We start from the raw sequence: 19,405 nt of genomic DNA, 5'->3' as shown, positions 1-19,405 counted from the left end.
CAAGAAATATGGTGATGAGAGGAGACCTTTGTGGATAGTGCCGGCTGAAGTGATAAAGTTAACGGCCAAAACAGTTAAGGAAAAACAATTATCATACAACCAATTACTAAAAATACAAAGTGGGAAAATAGAATTGAAAACTGCAGAAGACCTGAGTTATAAATATGATTGGTTTCAAATGCAACAAATTAAAAGTTTGATGGAGAAGGATATTAAAGCTGAAGGAATAAGGAAGGAGCAAACAGAAATGGAAAGAGTTCTGCTTGGAGATAATGAGAAATTAATTTCAAAAGTGTACAAATTACTTTTACAATGGTCTACGGAAGATGAAGTAGTGAAATCTCAAATGATAAAATGGGCAATTAATGTAAATAAAGAAATAAAGATGGAATCTTGGGAATATTTGTGGAAAAACTCTATGAAACTCGCAACATGTCATAGTATCAAAGAGAACTGTTTTAAGATGATGTATAGATGGTATATGACTCCAAAAAAATTAGCAAAGATGAACAATAAGATGCCAGATAGGTGCTGGAAATGTAAAAAGCATGAAGGTTCTTTCTACCATATGTGGTGGACTTGTGAAAGAGCGAAAATGTTTTGGCAGATGATTCAACAAGAGATATCTAAGATCCTGGGATATGAATTTAACAAAGAAGCAGAGATCTTTCTGCTGGGATTACAAATGGAAAAATTTCCTAAAGATAGAACTTTAATCTGGTACTTGCTCTCAGCTGCTAGGACATTGTATGCACAGTTGTGGAAGCAAGAAAAAATACCAGAAAAATGGGATTGGATTATAAAAGTTACGTCATGGAGTGAAATGGACAAATTAACAAGAAAACTAAGAAACTGTGATTTAGAACTTTTTAATCGGGAGTGGAAGAAATTTAGAAGATATGTAGAGAAAGAGTGGAAGATAAAAGGACATTGGACAATTTTTGATGATTAAGATTTTTAAGTTTTTTAAGATAAGAATATAACTTTTGAAGGGGGAATATTTCTCTTTATTATTCTTTATTTTTTTCTTGATAGTTAAGGGTACCTTTAATATCTGTTTTTTCAAAAAAAATATAACACTGGCGGGGGTCAAGTAATGGGGGGAGGGGTGGAAGGAAAGTAAGATGTGGGGTAGAATGATGATTTTTTTTTTTATCCTAAACTTTTTATAAGTTGTAGATTTAGTTCTACTACCATATGTTACTAATAAAATTGTTTATACTCAAGAACTAAGCACTGATGCAACCAATGCTCCCTGTAAGCTATGGAGTCCTGTGAGCAAAAATTCTACTTCGTGAGCTACTGGCATTAAAATTGTGGCTTCTGCATAAATTAGTCTGCTCTGGGGCCATCCTTCCTGAGTGAAGAAAAAAATGTGTGAGCCGGACGCTAAAAAACCATGAGCTAGCTCACACTAACTCAGCTTCGAGGGAACACTTGATACAACCCTTCCCGCCCCCTTCCTCATTAACTGCCTAATTCACACTTCCAGGTGTGTGGGTGGGGAACTCTGATGGATTTGTTATGATTTCAGGACAGATCTCAGCTGGTGAATGCCACAGGCCAAAATGGTAACAAGCATATTTGTTTCTTGCAGATGGTGCTTTGAGATGCTGATACAATTGTTTTTAAAACCCAGACAGGAAACATTAAAACACTTTAAACTCGGAAGCACCCATTAAATATGAATAATTTAAATGCACAGAAAAAATGCATAGAAAAAGTTTAGCCTCCACAACTGAGATTGCAGGTGGTCAACTGAATGTTTGGATGCTCTCCTGTATGTAGAACAATTCCTTGCTCATGGAAGGCTGGCATGGCAAAGACAACACTCATTTGAATACCTTTTCCTTGGCATGAAAACTTCTCAAGGGCTGGGTACAGATGGGCAGCTTCGGGTGCACCGGAGGAGCCCCAGACTGTGCCGCCCCAAACTAGAGTGGACAAAGAGTGCCTTTGGGCGTTTTCCCACATAGCTTACCTCGGAGCGATGTCCCTCTTCACCGCGCAGCATCTGCGCGGATTTCGCACCAACTGCTCCGCAGAACCAGGAAGAGCCGTGGCTTTTGCGTCGCAGATGTAAACTGGCTTTTAGCGGTTTAAATCTGCGATGCAAAAGCCGCAGCTCTTCCTGGTTCTGCGGAGCAGTTGGTGCGAAATCCGCGCAGACGCTGCGCGGTGAAGAGGGACGTTGCTCCAAGGTAAGCTATGTGGGAAAACGCTCTATATCTCACCCTAGGGGTGTTTTGGCACAGTCGGATGGATGTTGCACACCACCCCCTTGAGTTTCTTTTATTCCTTACATTTTTTAGTGGCCCTGCGGCCATGCACCTAGGGTAGTTTTTAAAGATAATACTGGTGAGCGCCTAGAGTGGATTGGCAGTGTAGCGTATTGCGATAGCATAAGGCGGCAACCATTTCGTTATAACGCAATGCGGCAACCATTTCGTTATAACGCAATACAGCAACCATTTCGTTATGACGCAATAGTGTTAGTCCGCGTAGCTGGACAGCGGAGGCGACTGGGAACACCCAGGCGACTCTGCGGGAAGCGCTGAGCCTTCCAATCACCAGCAGCGGCGGGAAGTTCAACAGGCCAGGATTGGGCTGGCCTGTCGGGGAAGTAGTTCCGGGAATGTATATAAGCGGGACCCGGTCCGCGTGCTGGCTCTCTTGTAACGTGTCTCCATTAAAGCATGTTGCCCTACCAACGTCTCCCATCTCAGTACGTTACAGGCAGGCTCACACCACCAATCCATCTCGCTTGCACTCTCTGGTGTTCAGACGCCCAGAAAGGCAGATGGTGTGCAGCAAAAGAATTTGAGCTGCCTCAGAGCCGTTCGAGGATGGGGTGAGTACAGGAGCTGGACGGGACGTAGATGGGCACATTTGAATTTGATTTTTTTAATCCATCTGCAAGCAGTCCCCGTGTTGGCTGAAACTGCCTGTCTGGACCCAGCCATGTACAAGCTTTTTTATAAGATCCAACAATCCACCCACGTAAGGAGTGCAGATGTTTGCCTTGTTCCCTTCTACAAATGATCTTAAGGGACCCTTCACATCCGGGCCACTTGCTATTTGAGATCTTACCGTCAGGTAGGCGATATAGAGTGTTGAAGGCTAAGACAAATAGATTCAAGGGTAGCTTCTATCCAAGTGCCGTGGTTAGGTTTAATGCAGGGTTATGAATGGTTATTTGTTTTTAGATGCATTTAAATGGTCTATGTATATGTTCTTTTTTTGGGGGGGGGGTGTTGATGTGTTCGTATGTTTGTGGAACAGCACCTCATTTCATTGCTCTCTTTTTCTTTTTTGAGAACAATGACAATAAATTTATCTATCTATCTATCTATCTATCTATCTATCTATCTATCTATCTATCTATCTATCTACCTACCTACCTACCTACCTACCTACCTACCTACCTACCTACCTACCTACCTATCTATCTATCTATCTATCTATCTATCTATCTATCTATCTATCTATCTATCTATCTATCTTCTCCAAGCAGTCCCTGTTTACCCTGATATTGATACTATTTAACTCTCTTCACTATAACCTTCCCATTTGTGGGATTATTGGTTCACATGAGCCTGATTCTGACCTTCCAAGACTCAAGCAGGGTGAGAGGACATGGGAAACATCCATGCTCCTCGCACTAATGGATTGTGGGATCTAATCCAATATCCATATGCAGGTTCTTGCCATCTGAAGCAGTACAACCCTGGGAGAAAGTCTTCCTTATAGCTCAAGCTGTCTTAAAAAACTAAGCATTGGAGTTCCATGACTGGAAATCCTTGAGTCTTATGGTACTAAAAAGCTACCAGAGGGGAGAGAATAATAGCTCCCCCGGGTTTTTATCCATGAGAGGGAAAAGAAACCAGACATAGTCCATGCTCCGACTTTTTTCAACCTCCTGAAGCTAAAAGTAGTGAAGGAGGGTGCCAGAGTCACATGTTGTTTGACCTTTACCCTGACGTTGCTTCAGGCAATTCCATTATCTGAAAGAATTAAAGCAAGAAGAGGATTTGGGCTAGAGTTATCAAATGAAGTGCTCGGGCATCTGATTGATGCTAGCAAGCTGGGCATCAATGGGTTCATTGCAGAGGAGGCAAACTGTATTCAAGAAAAAAAGTGTGGAAGAATATGGATAAATTTGTGCTCTCAGCTATGCTCATGTCAATTTCACTAAGGATTTGTTCCGTGAGGTTCCGTGCTATAAATCTTCTGTCTTAATTAGCGGCAATAGCAAAAGTCATGGAGCACGAGGCTTTTTTTCTTTTTAAAGTCTAAAGTCAATTTATTATGAAGTTGTTACCGCAAAAATCGAAATTGCCACAATCCCTTTCAAGGGAGATATTTTTCGAACTGATCCTACATCAGCTGGTTAATTCCTTCTCTTCCAATCTGAAGGGATTGGTTGCATCCCTATAGTGTAATTTACTTGTAGATGTGATTAATCCCATATCACAGCACTTTAGCTGCAGGCAGAGGACACTGTTGTGGAAAAGCCACCGCTGTTGAACCAAATTGTATGCTACGTGTTCCAGGCATGGGTTGATATGTGAATGAAACCTCCTTACAATCATGCAAGTTGGAGCTTACATACAAAATATATTCATGACATTGTTATGTGACACAGCGTTGCAACATGGGAATCAGCCATTGGAATTGGTCCACGTGCTAGTGACCGTAGTATGCAAATCAGCTAGCTTCCAACCCACTTATGCATTCTGAAGGCTGAAAATCTGCAGTTAAATGAGGGGGTAGCTTCATCTATTGCACTACATGATCCAAGAAATGCATCTGTGGTTCCATGGCACAGCATCTGTTGGGCATGCAGAAGGTCCCTTTTATCTTCTTTTAAAAGATTTGGCAGTAGGTGATATGAAAGACCTCTGCCTCAGTCCTTGGAAAGCCACTGCCAGTCTGAGTAGGCAATACTGACTAAGGATGGGCACAAACTGGGAAACTGTGGCTCAGTTTGTGGCTTGCCTGGTTTGCAAACCATGAATGATCACAAACTTTTAGGTACCACACAAACCAATTTGGTTCATGATGCTTATTAGGCAGTAAAATGGCCCCCAGGTATGCTACAGCCACCAAACTCACTGGGATTCTCCAGATGACTCTCCTTTAAAAAGGTAAAGGTAGTCGCCTGTGTAAGCACCAGGTCATTACCGACCCATGGGGTGACATCACATCAGGACATTTTCTTGGCAGACTTTTTACAGGTTGGTTTGCCATTGCCTTCCCCAGTCTTCTACACTTTACCCCCAGCAAGCTGGGTACTCATTTTACCAACTTTGGAAGGATGGAAGGCTGAGTCAACCTTGAGCTGGCTACCTGAACCCAGCTTCCGCCGGGAGGGAACTCAGGTCGTGAGCAGAACTTGGACTGCAGTACTTCAGCTTACCACTCGGCACCACAGGACTCCTTAACCTGCTTGCCACGTTTGGTGACAACTGGATTTATGGGGTCTGATTTTGGTGACAACTGGATTTATGGGGTCTGGATTTACGGGCTCCCCAAAGAATGTGTCCCCAGGAAAGTTAATTGTGTCATTGATAGAAAGTGCTTTCTGTCATTGACAGGCAGTTATTTTGACAGGAGCAGGTTCAGGAGGATCAGGAGTGTATAAATGGATCCCGTGCAAGCTAGATACATCAAATTTGCAAGGGACCTCCCCCAGATTCCCCTCTATATGACCTCCACATTGTTGCCTTGAAGTTTTGTAACCATTTTGATTGAGTGGAGACAGTCTGTCTATAAATGTATCCACTCACAAACTGGTATGAACCTCCATGAAAGCTTGAAAGTTCATGGACAGTTCATGTTGTAGACCCATTAGAAAGGAAGGTCTTTATATGCCCAATTTAAAATGCTATTATTGGGCTGCTCAAATCGCCCAGTCGATAAAACTCTTGCAACCTTATCCAGATGATATATAGGTGGCTATAGAATCTGCCTATGCTTCACCTTTTCCAATGTGAGGAACAATATGGTCAGAACCAAATTTTAGATCTGATACGGTCGCTGTATCAGGAAGAGATTAACTTCCCCACTTTCACCTGTTTTGAGTGTTTTAAATCTACATTGGTTTCCTCAAGGTAGTGATTTTAAGTCTCTCTTATGGCAATGGCAAGTCTTGATAAATCTATTCAGTGGTTTAAAGATAAAGCAGTGTTATCTAAGAAAGAGGCGGAAAAATTACACAAGCCAGTTCATTGGTTCCAATATCTTCAAATTCCTAATATCATGCTAGAAATTAACCCCAGGAAACTCACCCTTAAACCTTTGACTGCTTTTGCGACCATTATAAATAATTATGGTTCAAAAACAAGAGGTTTTCTCTCTTGCACCTATAAAACTATTTTGGACACTCATCTGTCATCTCCTCCATCATATGTAAGTAAATGGGCAAAAATCCTCTCAACAGAATTGTCTTTAGATGAGTGGTATGTGATATGGCAGTCTCCGTCTAATTTATCTTCAATCTTTAGTATTAAAACCCATTTTTAAAAACTAATAGCAAATTGGTATATGACTCCCAGCTGACTTTATCTGATTGATACAAACTTTATCTGATTGATACAAAGCTGGGAATGTACTTTCATCTGTGGTGGGAGTGTCAGGAGGTGGCATCTTTTCGGTCAAAAGTCAGGATTCGAATTGTAGAGTGGACAAGGGTGAACATCCCGTTCAGTCCTGAATTTCTGCTTTTAGATCACTGGCCAGATATCTCAATGCTAAAATCGAAGAGAGATTTTTATTTACCAGCTACTAGCAGCTGCTAGACATACCGTTGTCTCCTGCTGGAGAGATTCAGCTAAACTTATACTCTAAACATGGTACAATAGAATCTGGAAAACTTCCATTATGTCTCAAATTACTCAAAATGTATTCTTTTTAGGAGACTCTTTATTATCAAAAACTAACTATATACAATACTATTGGGATCCACATTGGATATCTTAAATCCAACAATGTTCTACCAAATCAATCAGATTATAATATATGGCTGTTTACATAAATGTGTTTATTCTATTCTTTATCAGTATCACATAAATGTGTTTATTCTATCCCTTATCAGTATTTTAAATACTGATGTTAGACTAAGGATCATTAGCTTTTCATCAACTATTCAGGAAACCTAAAATGTAAATTTGATAAAGATGGAATCATCAATATATTAATATGTAATTTCCTTTGTAACTTCGTTTGCATGTTGGTTTATGGATACATATGTTGATCTCACACACTAATTGTTTGTAATGTTTGGAATGAAACCCCTTATGTTTGTTATGTCAGTTGACTTTAAAAAATTCAATAAAATTTAAGTTGGGAAAAAAAAGAAAGTTCATATTGGTTGACTTACTACAAACCAGCCAAAATTTGTCATAAACTTTAGTTCATGAGCCAGTGCATGCCCATCCTTAATACTTACTTTGATGGACCAAAGATCTAATTCAGTATAAGGAAGTTTCATGTGTACATCACATTCAGAGGCACTAATTCAGACCAGTGTTCCCTCCAAGCATGAGTTAGCTCACAGATTTTTAGCCTCCAGTTTACCCATTTTTGTCTTAGCTCAGGAAGGATGACCACAGAGCACACTAATTTATGCAGTAGCTCACAACTTTAATGCCAGTAGCTCACAAAATGGAATTTTTGCTCGCAAGACTCTGCAGCTTAGAGGGAACATTGATTCAGACCCTTTAAAACTCCGAATACCAGATCCAAGAGGCAACAACAGGGGAAGACCTCAGGCTCTAGGTCCTGTTGCTGGATCCACCTGATGCTGCTGATACTACTGATGTTATTCAAGTATCATCCACACTATATGTAGCCCAGTTTATGAAGTTGGAGGCCAACTAAGGCCAGCTGGAAATCCTTGTATTTTAAATGATTGAATACTGTTTTATCTAAGTGAATTGTTATTTATATTGATTGCTTTTATATGTTTATTTTATGTCGTGATCTGCCCAGAGCCCGCTTGCGGGGAGGGTGGAATATAAATTTGAATAATAAATAAATAAAATAAACAAACTAGTTGGTCATAGTGCGAACCAGGATGCTGGAATAGATTTTTATTTATTTATTTTATTTACTTTCGATTTATATCCCGCCCATTCCAAATGAACTCAGGGCAGCTAACAATCATAATAAACATCTCAATTTCGATATAAAACAATAAGACACAAACAATTTACAGTTTGAAACAATTTAAAACAAAGTACTGGTGCTATACAGAATATTACAATTTATCTATTTGTGGTCCTTCTGGTGGAATTGCCCAGCAGCATAAAAAGTGGCAGCCTTCTCCCCTAGTTGTCGTAGGCCTGTTTAAAAAGTTTGGTTTTACAAGCCCTGTAGAATTGGGAGAGATCCTGCAGGGCTCTTATGGCCTCAGGGAGAGCATTCCACAGCATTGGTGCTGCCACTGAGAAGGCCCTGGCCTGTGTAGAGCCCAATCTGGCCTCCCTTGGTCTGGGGATGGACAATAGATTTTGAGTTCCTGAACGCAGTGCTCTCTGGGGAACATATGGGGAAAGGCGGTCCCTTAGATAGACAGGTCCTTGGCTAAATAGGGCTTTAAAGGTCAATACCAGCACTTTGAACTGGACTTGGTACACAATAGGCAGCTAGTGCAGCTCTTTCAACACTGGCTGAATGTGCTCTCATTGTGGGTGTCCCATTAACAGCTGTACTGCAGCGTTCTGCACTAGCTGCAGTCTCTGAGTCAGAGTCAAGGGCAGCCCCATGTACAGGGCATTACAGTAATCTATTCTTGAGGTGACCATAGCATGGATCACCATTGCTAGGTTGCAGTGCTCCAGAAAAGGGGCCAACTGTCGTACCCACATCAGATGGAAAAAGGAGGACTTGGCAGTGGTTGCTACCTGGACCTCTATAGACAACGAGAGCTCCAGGAGCACTCCCAGGCTCTTGACCTTCGGGAACGAAATTAGTGGCACTCTGTCAAAAGTTTGCAAGGGTATCTCCTTTCCCGGGCCACTGCGGCTCAGAGAACCTCTGTCTTCATCGGATTCAACTTCAGTCAACAGCCTGAGCCAAGATGTCATGGCTTGTAATGCCAGGTCCAGGTTGTCCGGGGCGCAGCAGGATCAGCCTCGCATCAATCGATAGAGCTGGGTGTCATTCACATATTGATGACACCCCAGCCCATACCTCCTGACAATCTGGGCAAGGGGGTGCATGTAGATGTTAAATAACATTGGGGACAGAACTGCCCCTTGTGGCACACCACATGTGAGTGGGAGCCTTTGGGACGATTCTTCCCATATCACCACCCTTTGTTCCCAACCCTGAAGGAAAGAGGCCAGCCATTGCAAGGCAGACCCATGAATCCCCATGTCGGCAAGGCAGCTAGACAGTAGCTGGTGGTCAACCGTATCAAATGCAGCTGACAGAACTAGTAACAACAGCACCGTTGAGCTGCCTCGATCCAGATGTTGCAGGAGGTCATCTACGAGGGCAACCAAAACAAGTCTCCGTCCCATGACCTGAATGGAAGCTGGATTGAAATGGATCCAATGCAAAAGTGTCATCCAGGAACCCTTGTAACTGAGTCGCCACGGCTCGCTCTATAACCTTACCCAAAAAGGGTAGGTTCGACACCCATCGATAGTTCGCCAATTCGGCTGGGTCTGCGGTTGACTTTTTAAAGAGGGGGCATACCACAGCCTCTTTAAGAGGTGCAGGAAAGATCCCCTCAAGAAGGGATCTTTTGATAATCACCTGTAGTAGTTCACATAGTGTCACCTGGCTAGCTTTTATTAGCCAAGACGGGCACGGATCCAACCCACAGGTGGTAGGGCACACAATAAGAAGCGTCCTGTCAACTTCTTCCAGCCTGAGTAAAGTGAAAGAATAGAAAAACGGACCAGAAGACATGCTCGGTGCCTTGAGTTCACTCACTGTATCAAGTGTGGCAGGCAAGTCATGTCGAGACCTTATCTGCGAAAAAAACTCGCAAAAGCCTCGCAGCCTATTTCCAATTCCCTTACATTTTGTTTACCTTGTGATAAGGTTGTTAATGACCAAATTATGCTAAATAATTGTGCCGGGCATGAGGTCGCAGATGTAATCCGAGTTGCAAAGTAAGCCTTCTTTGTGGCCCGGACTGCCATCTCATAAGTCTGCATAAATGGCCTATAAGATGTTCTCGTCACTTCATCAGGAGTACATTGCCACTGCCTCTCTGGCCATTTTAGTCGCTGCTTCATCAATCGCAGCTCCGGGGTATACCGCGGTGCCGATTGTGAGCAGGGATGGAGAGGACGCTGGCGAGCAATCTCGGCGATAGCTGCAGAGAGCTAGTTGTTCCAGGTCTCCGCAAGATCATCCAACGAGTCGCCAGAGGGCCAGGGATCCTGCAAAGTCATCTGAAGCTGCATAGGGTCCATCTGGCTTTGAGGGTGAGCTAAAACCTGCTCGCCACCTAAGCAGGGCAGGAATGGAATATTCACACGGGCCCTCAGGGCATAGTGGTTTGACCATGGCACTGCATTCGCAGAAATCCAGTCCACTACAACTCCCGCTGCAAAGATCAAATCTAGCATGTGCCCGGCCTGGTGTGTGGGGGTTGTTATATATTGGGAGAGTCCTAGTGCTGCCATGGAAAACACTAGATCCACCACCCGACTAGAGGTTGCATCCTTGGCATGGATATTGAAGTCACCCAAGATTATTAGTTGAGGGTACTCCAAGGCCCAGCCTGCTACAGCCTCCATTAGGGATGGCAAGGCACTGGCTGGTGTGTTAGGTGGACGGTACACCAGCCAGATTGCCAAACTCTCCCTAACGTCCCACAGCAAGCCGACACACTCTATGCCAGTGATCTCTGGAGGCGGGAGCGCCCGGAAGGAGTAAGCCTTCTGTATGAAGAAAGTCACCCTTCCCCCCCCCCCCCGCCCGCTAGTCCATGCTTGGTGAAGGACTGAGAACCCAGGAGAAGCAACTTGGGAGAGAGCTACCATCTCCCCGTCTCACACCCAGGTTTCAGTCACGCAGGCCAGGTCCATAACCTGCCTAAGCAGGAAGTCCTGCAGGACTGAGGTCTTATTATTTATGGACCTAGCATTGCACAACACCAAGGACAGAGGCGAGTGCTTCCACTTGGCCCCCATATTCTCTACCTGGGTCGGGGCGGTCCGGGGAGAGAGATGCAGCTGCCGGCCCTTGACGGGGTGCCACTGATACTGGTCCCCAAGGTCAAGAGCTTAGGCGTGCTCCTTGAGTCCTCCCTTACAATGGAGGCTCAGGTGGCAGCCACTGTTAGATCTGCCTTTTTCCATCTTCGGCAAGCACGGCAGCTGGCCCCTTACCTGGAGCGCAGCGACCTAGCGACGGTAATCCATGCTACGGTCACCTCAAGAATAAATCACTGTAATGCTCTCTACATGGGGCTACCCCTGACGCTAACCCGGAGACTACAACTAGTGCAGAACGCTGCGGCACGGCTGTTAATGGGGCTACCACGATGGGAGCACATTCAGCCAGTGCTGAGAGAGCTGCACTGGTTGCCTGTTGTGTTCCGAGTTCGCTTCAAGGTGTTGGTACTAACCTTTAAAGCCCTTTATGGTCAGGGACCTGCCTATCTACGGGACCGCCTTTCCCCATATATCCCCCAGAGAGCACTGCGATCAGGGACAAAAAATCTGCTGTCTGCCCCTGGCCCAAAAGAAGCCAGGCTATGTGCAACAAGATCCAGAGCTTTCTCGGTGGCAGCACCAGAACTTTGGAACACCCTCCCAGAAGCTATAAGGGCCCTGCGGGATTTGTCGGCGTTCCGCAGGGCCTGTAAGACCGAACTGTTTAGACAGGCTTTTCTGGTTGACTGAAAATGGGCTGCCACCGGACATCCTACAGAAGCTGGCGATCATAGTCAGAACCCAATACCGCCAGACTGGATTGAGACAGCGCAAATAGTTTTAAATTGATAAGTGAATTATGGTTTTATATGTTTTATGGAATTGATTGTTTTATGATATTGTAAGCCGCCCTGAGTCCGCTTGTGGAGAGGGCGGGATATAAATGTAAAGTAATAAATAAATAAATAAATAAATATGTGCTATCCTTGGGGTGGGACACAGGCTGGAAGGAGAGCGAGCCTTCCTATGTCTCAGGCCTCTTCCATTCCCAGTTCACCTGTATCCCACCATAGATGGAACACTGGTCTGATCCAGGATCTTTCTTCATATGTTTTTCTGAATCCCTGTGGCTTCTTGTGTGGATATTGCCAAGGCCTAATTCTAAATGGTGGCTTTTACAGGCATTTTTATTGATTTGCTCTGTTATTGACTTTGTTTTATTAATATTTACATATGAACATATGAAGCTGCCTTATACTGAATCAGACCTTTGGTCCATGAAAGTCAATATTGTCTTCTCAGACAGGCAGCTACTCTCCAGGGTCTCAAGCTGAGGTTTTGCACCCCTATTTGCCTGGACCCTTTTTTGGAGATGCCAGGGATTGAACCTGGGACCTTCTGCTGCCCAAGCAGATGCTCTACCACTGAGCCACCGTCCCTCCCCAACCAGCATGATCTGTTCTTATTGTCTGTTTGCTTTGTTTTTATGGTTGTGAGCTGCCTTGAGGAGATCTGGAGAGATGGCACACAAATTTTCTACATAGAAATCACATTGCTTCTGTACTAGTTTGCTTAAAACCATAATCATAAAATTATTGTATGTTTCACCAAAATTTCAGCTCATCCTATATTTGCACCACTTGGGGGCTTATCCTTGCACCCTTTTGTGAAAGGGTGCAAATGGATGGGTCCAAGGCAAAGGAAATACTTCTCCGTTGTGCTGATGTTACTTGGATGTGTATCCCATTGAAAGTAACGTGCTCTCACACTCATTCAGAGGCATTATGTGGGTGCACATTCCTTTATACTGCATCACTTGCAATGGCCGCATCCGTTCCCGAGCCCAGCTCCTTTGATAATGGGGAAGAGTTGCTTTGTTTGCTCAGCGAGCAGCAGTTTAAAGAATAAGGACAAAAAATGTGCAAGAGAAGGCAACAGTTTTTCTTCCATCTGCAGAGCCTCACAAACCTTTGGTACTGGACTGATCGGAGTGGTGACTTGGGGTGCCAGTGCAATCAGGTGACTTTGGCTAGCCATAACAGTGGGAAGGTGATAACCTGGGATTCAGGGGTGGAGAATTTGAGGGCTGGATTTTGAATATCATCAAAAGTTAACCAGTTATCAGCACTTTAGGTTGTTATTAATTTTTAAGCAACAGAGTGTTTGAATCATGGAGATATTTCTATCGCATCAAAAAGGAGTGTTGGTATTAGGTACTACTTGGGATGAAGAATCTCAGCCCCCAGCACACTGGTCCTTTTCCTGTTCTCTCTGCTTTCCCTCCTTTCTTCTCCCTCACAGCCCTTTCCCTGCTTCCTTCCTTCCCACCTGACTTTCTTGCCCTCCCATCTGTCACTTCCCCTCTGATCCTTCTATCCGGCGTGCCTTCTTCTGGCAGCCCCTGTGGCTTTCCACCCTTTAACCCCCATATTTTGCTGTACCCGGATCTCATTGCATCATCTAACAGGAACTTCACATTTATACTTTTTCGTTTCATCCCTTTTAATAACGACCCCCTCCCCACAAACTCCTCCTTGGCCAAATTCAGGATTGGATATATGATGGCCCTTTCCCTGTGGTATACTGACTAGTTGACATTAAGGAAAATCACTGGTTAAAAACAGAGTCTTCTTACTTGATCTTGATGCTGGCTTGGTGGTCTTGAGTGGGCTAACTTGTCTGGTAGCCTTCTATCAAAGCCGTGTCCATTCTCCAAATGAGACTCCCGAGGCTTGTCAAACCAATCTGTTTCTTCCCGGCGAAGGTGGTAGGCTTTGAAAACCAAAGACATATCATAGGTTCTGAACCAGAGATGGGAGAAGAGAAATATTCCTGCATATGTAGTCAACATGCATATATAGCAGTTAGTAAGTGGCCATGCATTGAATGTAAAATAACAGGCAAGAGTACAAACAGAAAAGCTAAGGTTTGTTGTAAGTGATAGAGAGAAGATGGAGTCTTGTTGACTGTGGATGCCTAGGAGAAGAGACCTCAGATTCTTACAACCACTTCCATAGCTTCATTTGGGTGATTAAATAAGCTCCTCAGAGTTTGAGGTTTCCTCATGTTGCAGCTGATTGCACACTTTCTACCAATACTCAAGGATCATCTCCTGTCTTCAGTTCTATCACAAGGGTGAATGTCTCCATGGAATATATCTGTCACAATGGAAAATATTATGGAATATATTCATGCACAAAGCATGCAATAACCTTGTTGGTGGTTGCTCTTGAGTTCTGAGCACTCTTCATTTAGGTTCATCGAAGTTCAAGTCTGATATTTTCCTACAACTGATAAGACTTCATTTACACTTGGGATTGGTGGATAAATTCTGTTACTACATGTATCTTAATTATTTAACCATCAATGTTTGTCTGGAGCCTGGAGGTAAGGTAGACATTTACAATCGATAAATCAAAGGTCTCTAAATTTTGTCAGAGGTGTCCCAAGTTTTCACTCAGATGATATTCCTCTGTCCTTATTTGAGAGATGCTCTAGTCTAAAGGTCCAGTTTACCCCCCCTCCTGCAATCTACCTGTGATTACTACACGTTCAAGAGTGTGCACAATTACACTGTAGTCAGTGTTAGAAGAGAGCACCGAGTGATTGCGGTCCAGTGGCTGAAAACAGGCTTCTCTCTGGACTGAAGCTGTTATAGTGTTATAGTCGCACAAGCTCCTTCTGGGGGGAGAAAAACTGTCATGGACCCCTAGATCTAGCACTGAACTATATCTATGAAATCCTCAAAGCCCTCATATCAGGCCATTCTTCCATCTTTCACAGCAACCATCCTGCAAAAGGATTGCCTCTCATGGCAAATACAAAGACAGGTAATAAAACTGCAACATTGCTGTCTTATAGGTTAAACCAGGGGTGGCCAAACTGTGGCTCAGGAGCCACGTACGGCTCTTTCACACATATTGTGTGGCTCTTTAAGCCCCCACCGCCCTGTCAGCCAGCTTGGAGAAGGTATTTCTCTCCTTAAATCACTTCCCCAAGCCAAGCCATCTGGCAGCTTGGAAAATACATTTAAAGTTAAAGTTGCTTCTTTCTACCTTCCCCTTCTCCCCATCTATTCTCCTTCCTTCCTTCCTTCCTTCCTTCCTTCCTTCCTTCCTTCCTTCCTTCCTTCCTTCCTTCCTTCCTTCCTTCCTTCCTTCCCTCCCTCCCTCCCTTCCACCTCTGACATTTATTATATATGGCTCTTACATTAAGCAAGTTTGGCCACCCCTAGGCTAAAGCAGCTTTGGAAGAGGGATTCTGCACTGCGGAAACAGCAACAGGTGGTGCTTATAGAGGCGACGCAGAGATCTCTTGCAGATATTTTGATATGTTTGTGAAGTAAACACTGGTTTGGAACCCTGCAGGCAGAAAAGCAGTGGTGGAGGAGGGGGGGGTTGGCATTCTGGCAGAAAGACTGTAAACAAGGGAAAAATAAAGCACCCCCAAATTACCTCTGGTTGGATTGAAAGCAGACACCGGGGCTTCTAATTGACATTTTATTACATATGCCCTGGTTTTCCTTTGAGGAACTTGCCTAGACTTATGCAGTGCTTCCAAACAGTCTCTGCTGCAGACACCGACCTCTTGAGCTTTACCAGAGCAAGGAACAGGACCGTTTTATGCTCATGTATCATTCCCTCTTAATGGGATAAAAGAAACCACCATCTGCACAGAGAGGCTGAGTCTAATAGCCAAGAGTTGCGTGACTTGATTCAAGCAGCAAGCAGTTTACAGTGTACTGACACCGACGGACAGGGACGGTGTGTGGGAGTCAGCAAGGTAGGCAGCCTTCTGGGGCACCCCCTCCCCATTCCCACTCATGCAGTGCCTGCCCAGCTCCCGTTGAAGTGTGAGAAGGCTGGATGAGGCCAGGGTGACTGAGCCTAGGGTTGCCAACCCCAGGTGGGGGCAGGGGATCCCCCGGTTTGGAGACCCTCCCCCCGCTTCAGGGTTGTCGGAAAGTGAGGGGAGGGGAGGGAAATGTCTGAATGTCTGCTGGGAACTCTGTTATTCCCTATGGAGATTTATTCTCATAGAAAATCATGGAGAATTGATCCGCGGGTATCTGGGGCTCTGGGGGGGTGTTTTTTGGGGGTAGAGGTACCAAATTTTCAATACAGCATCTAGTGCCTCTCCCCAAAATACCCCCCAAGTTTCAAAAAGATTGGACCAGGGGGTCCAATTCTATGAGCCCCAAAAGAAGGTGCCCCTATCCTTCATTATTTCCTATGGAAGGAAGGCATTGAAAAGGTGTGCCGTCCCTTTCAATGTGATGGCCAGAACTCCCTTTGGAGTTCCATTATGCTTGTCACAGCCTTGATCTTGGCTCCACCCCCAATGTCTCCTGGCTCCGCCCCCAAAGTCCCCAGATATTTCTTGAATTGGACTTGGCAACCCAAGCTGAGCCACATGTTTCTTCTTTGAGAACATGCCACTTGGTCCGCCCTGACCTTGCTTGGCCCTCTCCCGCTTCAAAGGGATCCGGGAAAGAGGCCACCTCCTTCAAGAAAGAAGGAGGCGGCCTCTTCTCAGCTCCTTCTGAAGCCGGAGACGTCCGGCCAAGGGTGGGGCGGGCTGAGCCACATGTTCTCGAAGAAAGAACGCACAATTTAGCCTGCCCCGGCCTTTCCCAGCTCTCTCCCACTTCAAAGGGGGGCGGGAAAGAGGCTGCTTCCTTCTTTCTTGTGAAGAAAGAAGGAGGCGGCCTCTTCTCGGTTTGCGCTGAAGCTAGAGAGGGCTGGGCAAGGCCGGGGTGGGGTGGGGCGGGCACGTTCTTGAAGAAAGAATGCACAGCTCGGCCCACCCCGCCCCTTGCCCAGCCCTCTCTTGCTTCAAATGGAGCCAGGAAAGAGCCGCCTCCTTTTTTCTTGTGAAAGAAGGCGGCCTTTTTCTTGCTCCCTTTGAAGTGAGAGAGGGCTGGGCCAAGTGTTCACACGAAGCACACGTGGCTGATGACATCACTTCTGGTGATGTCATTGGGCCCTGTGCACTTTAAGTCCTGGGGGTGGGCATGAGGGCGGGGGTTCTGCCTGGAGCACCAGAGTCCCTAGGCCCGGGCTTGCTGACAGGATCCCAACAAAACTGGTAGAAATGAAAGAGAATAAAAATGGTAATTTTTCTTTGTGAGAGATTAGTCCCAAATCCATCAGGACTACCATGTACATTAGAGGGGAATTCAAATCAAGCAGCCATAGCAGCATGGATTTATAGCAGAAGAAGAAGAGGACATTGGATTTATATCCCGCCCTCCACTCCTAAGAGTCTCAGAGCGGCTCACAATCTCCTTCCCCTTCCTCCCCCACAACAGACACCCTGTGAGGTAGATGGAGATATTGGATTTATATCCCGCCCTCCACTCCAAAGAGTCTCAGAGCGGCTCACAATCTCCTTTCCCTTCCTCCCCCACAACAGACACCCTGTGAGGTAGATGAAGATATTGGATTTATATCCTGCCCTCCACTCCTAAGAGTCTCAGAGCGGCTCACAATCTCCTTTCCCTTCCTCCCCCTACAACAGACACCCTGTGAGGTAGATGAAGATATTGGATTTATATCCTGCCCTCCACTCCGAAGAGTCTCAGAGCGGCTCACAATCTCCTTTCCCTTCCTCCCCCACAACAGACACTCTGTGAGGTGGGTGGGGCCGAGAGGATTCTCACAGCAGCTGCCCTTTCAAGGACAACCTCTGCCAGAGCTATAGCTGACCCAAGGCAATTCCAGCAGGTGCAAGTGGAGGAGTGGGGAATCAAACCCGGTTCTCCCAGATAAGAGTCCACACACTTAACCACTACACCAAACTGGCTCTTTCAACCACCCTTTCAAGGACAACCTCTGCAAGAGCTATGGCTGACCCAAGGCCATTCCAGCAACTGCAAGTGGAGGAGTGGGGAATCAAACCCGGTTCTCCCAGATAAGAGTCCACACACTTAACCACTACACCAAACTGGCTCTTTCAACCACCCTTTCAAGGACAACCTCTGCAAGAGCTATGGCTGACCCAAGGCAATTGCAGCAGGTGCAAGTGGAGGAGTGGGGAATCAAACCCGGTTCTCCCAGATAAGAGTCCACACACTTAACCACTACACCAAACTGGCTCTTTCAACCACCCTTTCAAGGACAACCTCTGCAAGAGCTATGGCTGACCCAAGGCCATTCCAGCAACTGCAAGTGGAGGAGTGGGGAATCAAACCCGGTTCTCCCAGATAAGAGTCCGCACACTTAACCACTACACCAAACATAGCAGCAATGCATATGATGAAGACACTATTCAAGAATAGTAGCTTTTCATAGCTGATTTTTTCAACCTGAAGGAGTCTCAAAGCAGCTTACAATCCACTTCCCTTCTCCTCCCCACAACATCTTGTGAGGTAGGTGGGGCTGGGAGAGTTCTGAGAGAACTGTGACTGACCCAAGGTCACCCAGCTGGCTTCATGTGGAAAAGTGGAGAATCAAACCTAGTGCTCCGATTACAGTCCGCTGCTCTTAACCACACCACACTAGCTCTCAAATTATTATTTTAACAAGAGAAACAGAGGCTAGATGGCCATCTGACAGCAATGAAGATCCTGTGAATTTAGAGCAGGGGTCCTCAAACTTTTTAAATAGGGGGCCAGTTCACTGTCCCTCAGACTGTTGGAGGTTCGGACTGTTGTGGTGGCTGCCTTTACTGTACAAGTCCGCGGGCCGTCAGTTCTCCGTCTTCTGCATCTCTCTCTCTTCCCCACACCACACACCCCGGCCTGGGAACTCACCTCACCTCGGTATCACCTCACACTCTGTCTCCGCCACCTCAGCCCAGTGCCGGAAGTGTGCATTGCTAACGCGAGTTTAGGTCAAACATCACTTCTGGTCTGATTTTGCCATAACCCGGTGGGCCGCATAAACGTCCTCAGTGGGCCGCATCTGGCCCGCGGGCCGTAGTTTGAGGACCCCTGATTTAGAGGGAGGTATTTGTGAGTTTCTTGTATTGTGCAGGGGGCTGGACTAGATGACCCTGTAGGTCCCTTCCAACTCTATGATTCTAAGAGAACATCAGAAATTAATGCCTTTCTTGTAACAAACATATTCCCACAGCCTTCTTGGAAGATCCCAGAACCCAGCATTCTGCAGGGCAAATGAGACATTCTGGATGCCCAGAAACAGCAGCTAGTGTGTGCTTAGTGAGTGTGCAGACAGACAGGGTGGGGGGGGGCAGTAGCTACAGGAGAGGAAAGGGGGTGAGGTGGCTGCAGTCAGCCCAAACATACACACACACTTTTCACAGGTTGATCTTCATATAACTCA

At 45.4% G+C, this 19,405-nt stretch overlaps 1 protein-coding gene across 1 annotated transcript in view; it reads right to left on the bottom strand.

The window, feature by feature from the left end:
- PCLO (piccolo presynaptic cytomatrix protein) overlaps positions 1–19,405 on the bottom strand; it is a 346,649-nt gene that overhangs the window by 178,619 nt on the left and 148,625 nt on the right. Inside the window, exon 7 of the mRNA XM_060258536.1 lies at positions 13,756–13,892. Coding sequence (XP_060114519.1) covers positions 13,756–13,892 — 137 coding nt within the window. The remainder of the gene's footprint in view (positions 1–13,755; positions 13,893–19,405) is intronic.

Source organism: Heteronotia binoei, chromosome 17, assembly GCF_032191835.1.
Source record: "Heteronotia binoei isolate CCM8104 ecotype False Entrance Well chromosome 17, APGP_CSIRO_Hbin_v1, whole genome shotgun sequence".
Lineage (NCBI taxonomy): Eukaryota > Metazoa > Chordata > Lepidosauria > Squamata > Gekkonidae > Heteronotia > Heteronotia binoei.
The sequence above is the reverse complement of the archived record's forward strand: the minus strand, read 5'-3'. Positions and strand labels throughout refer to the sequence as shown.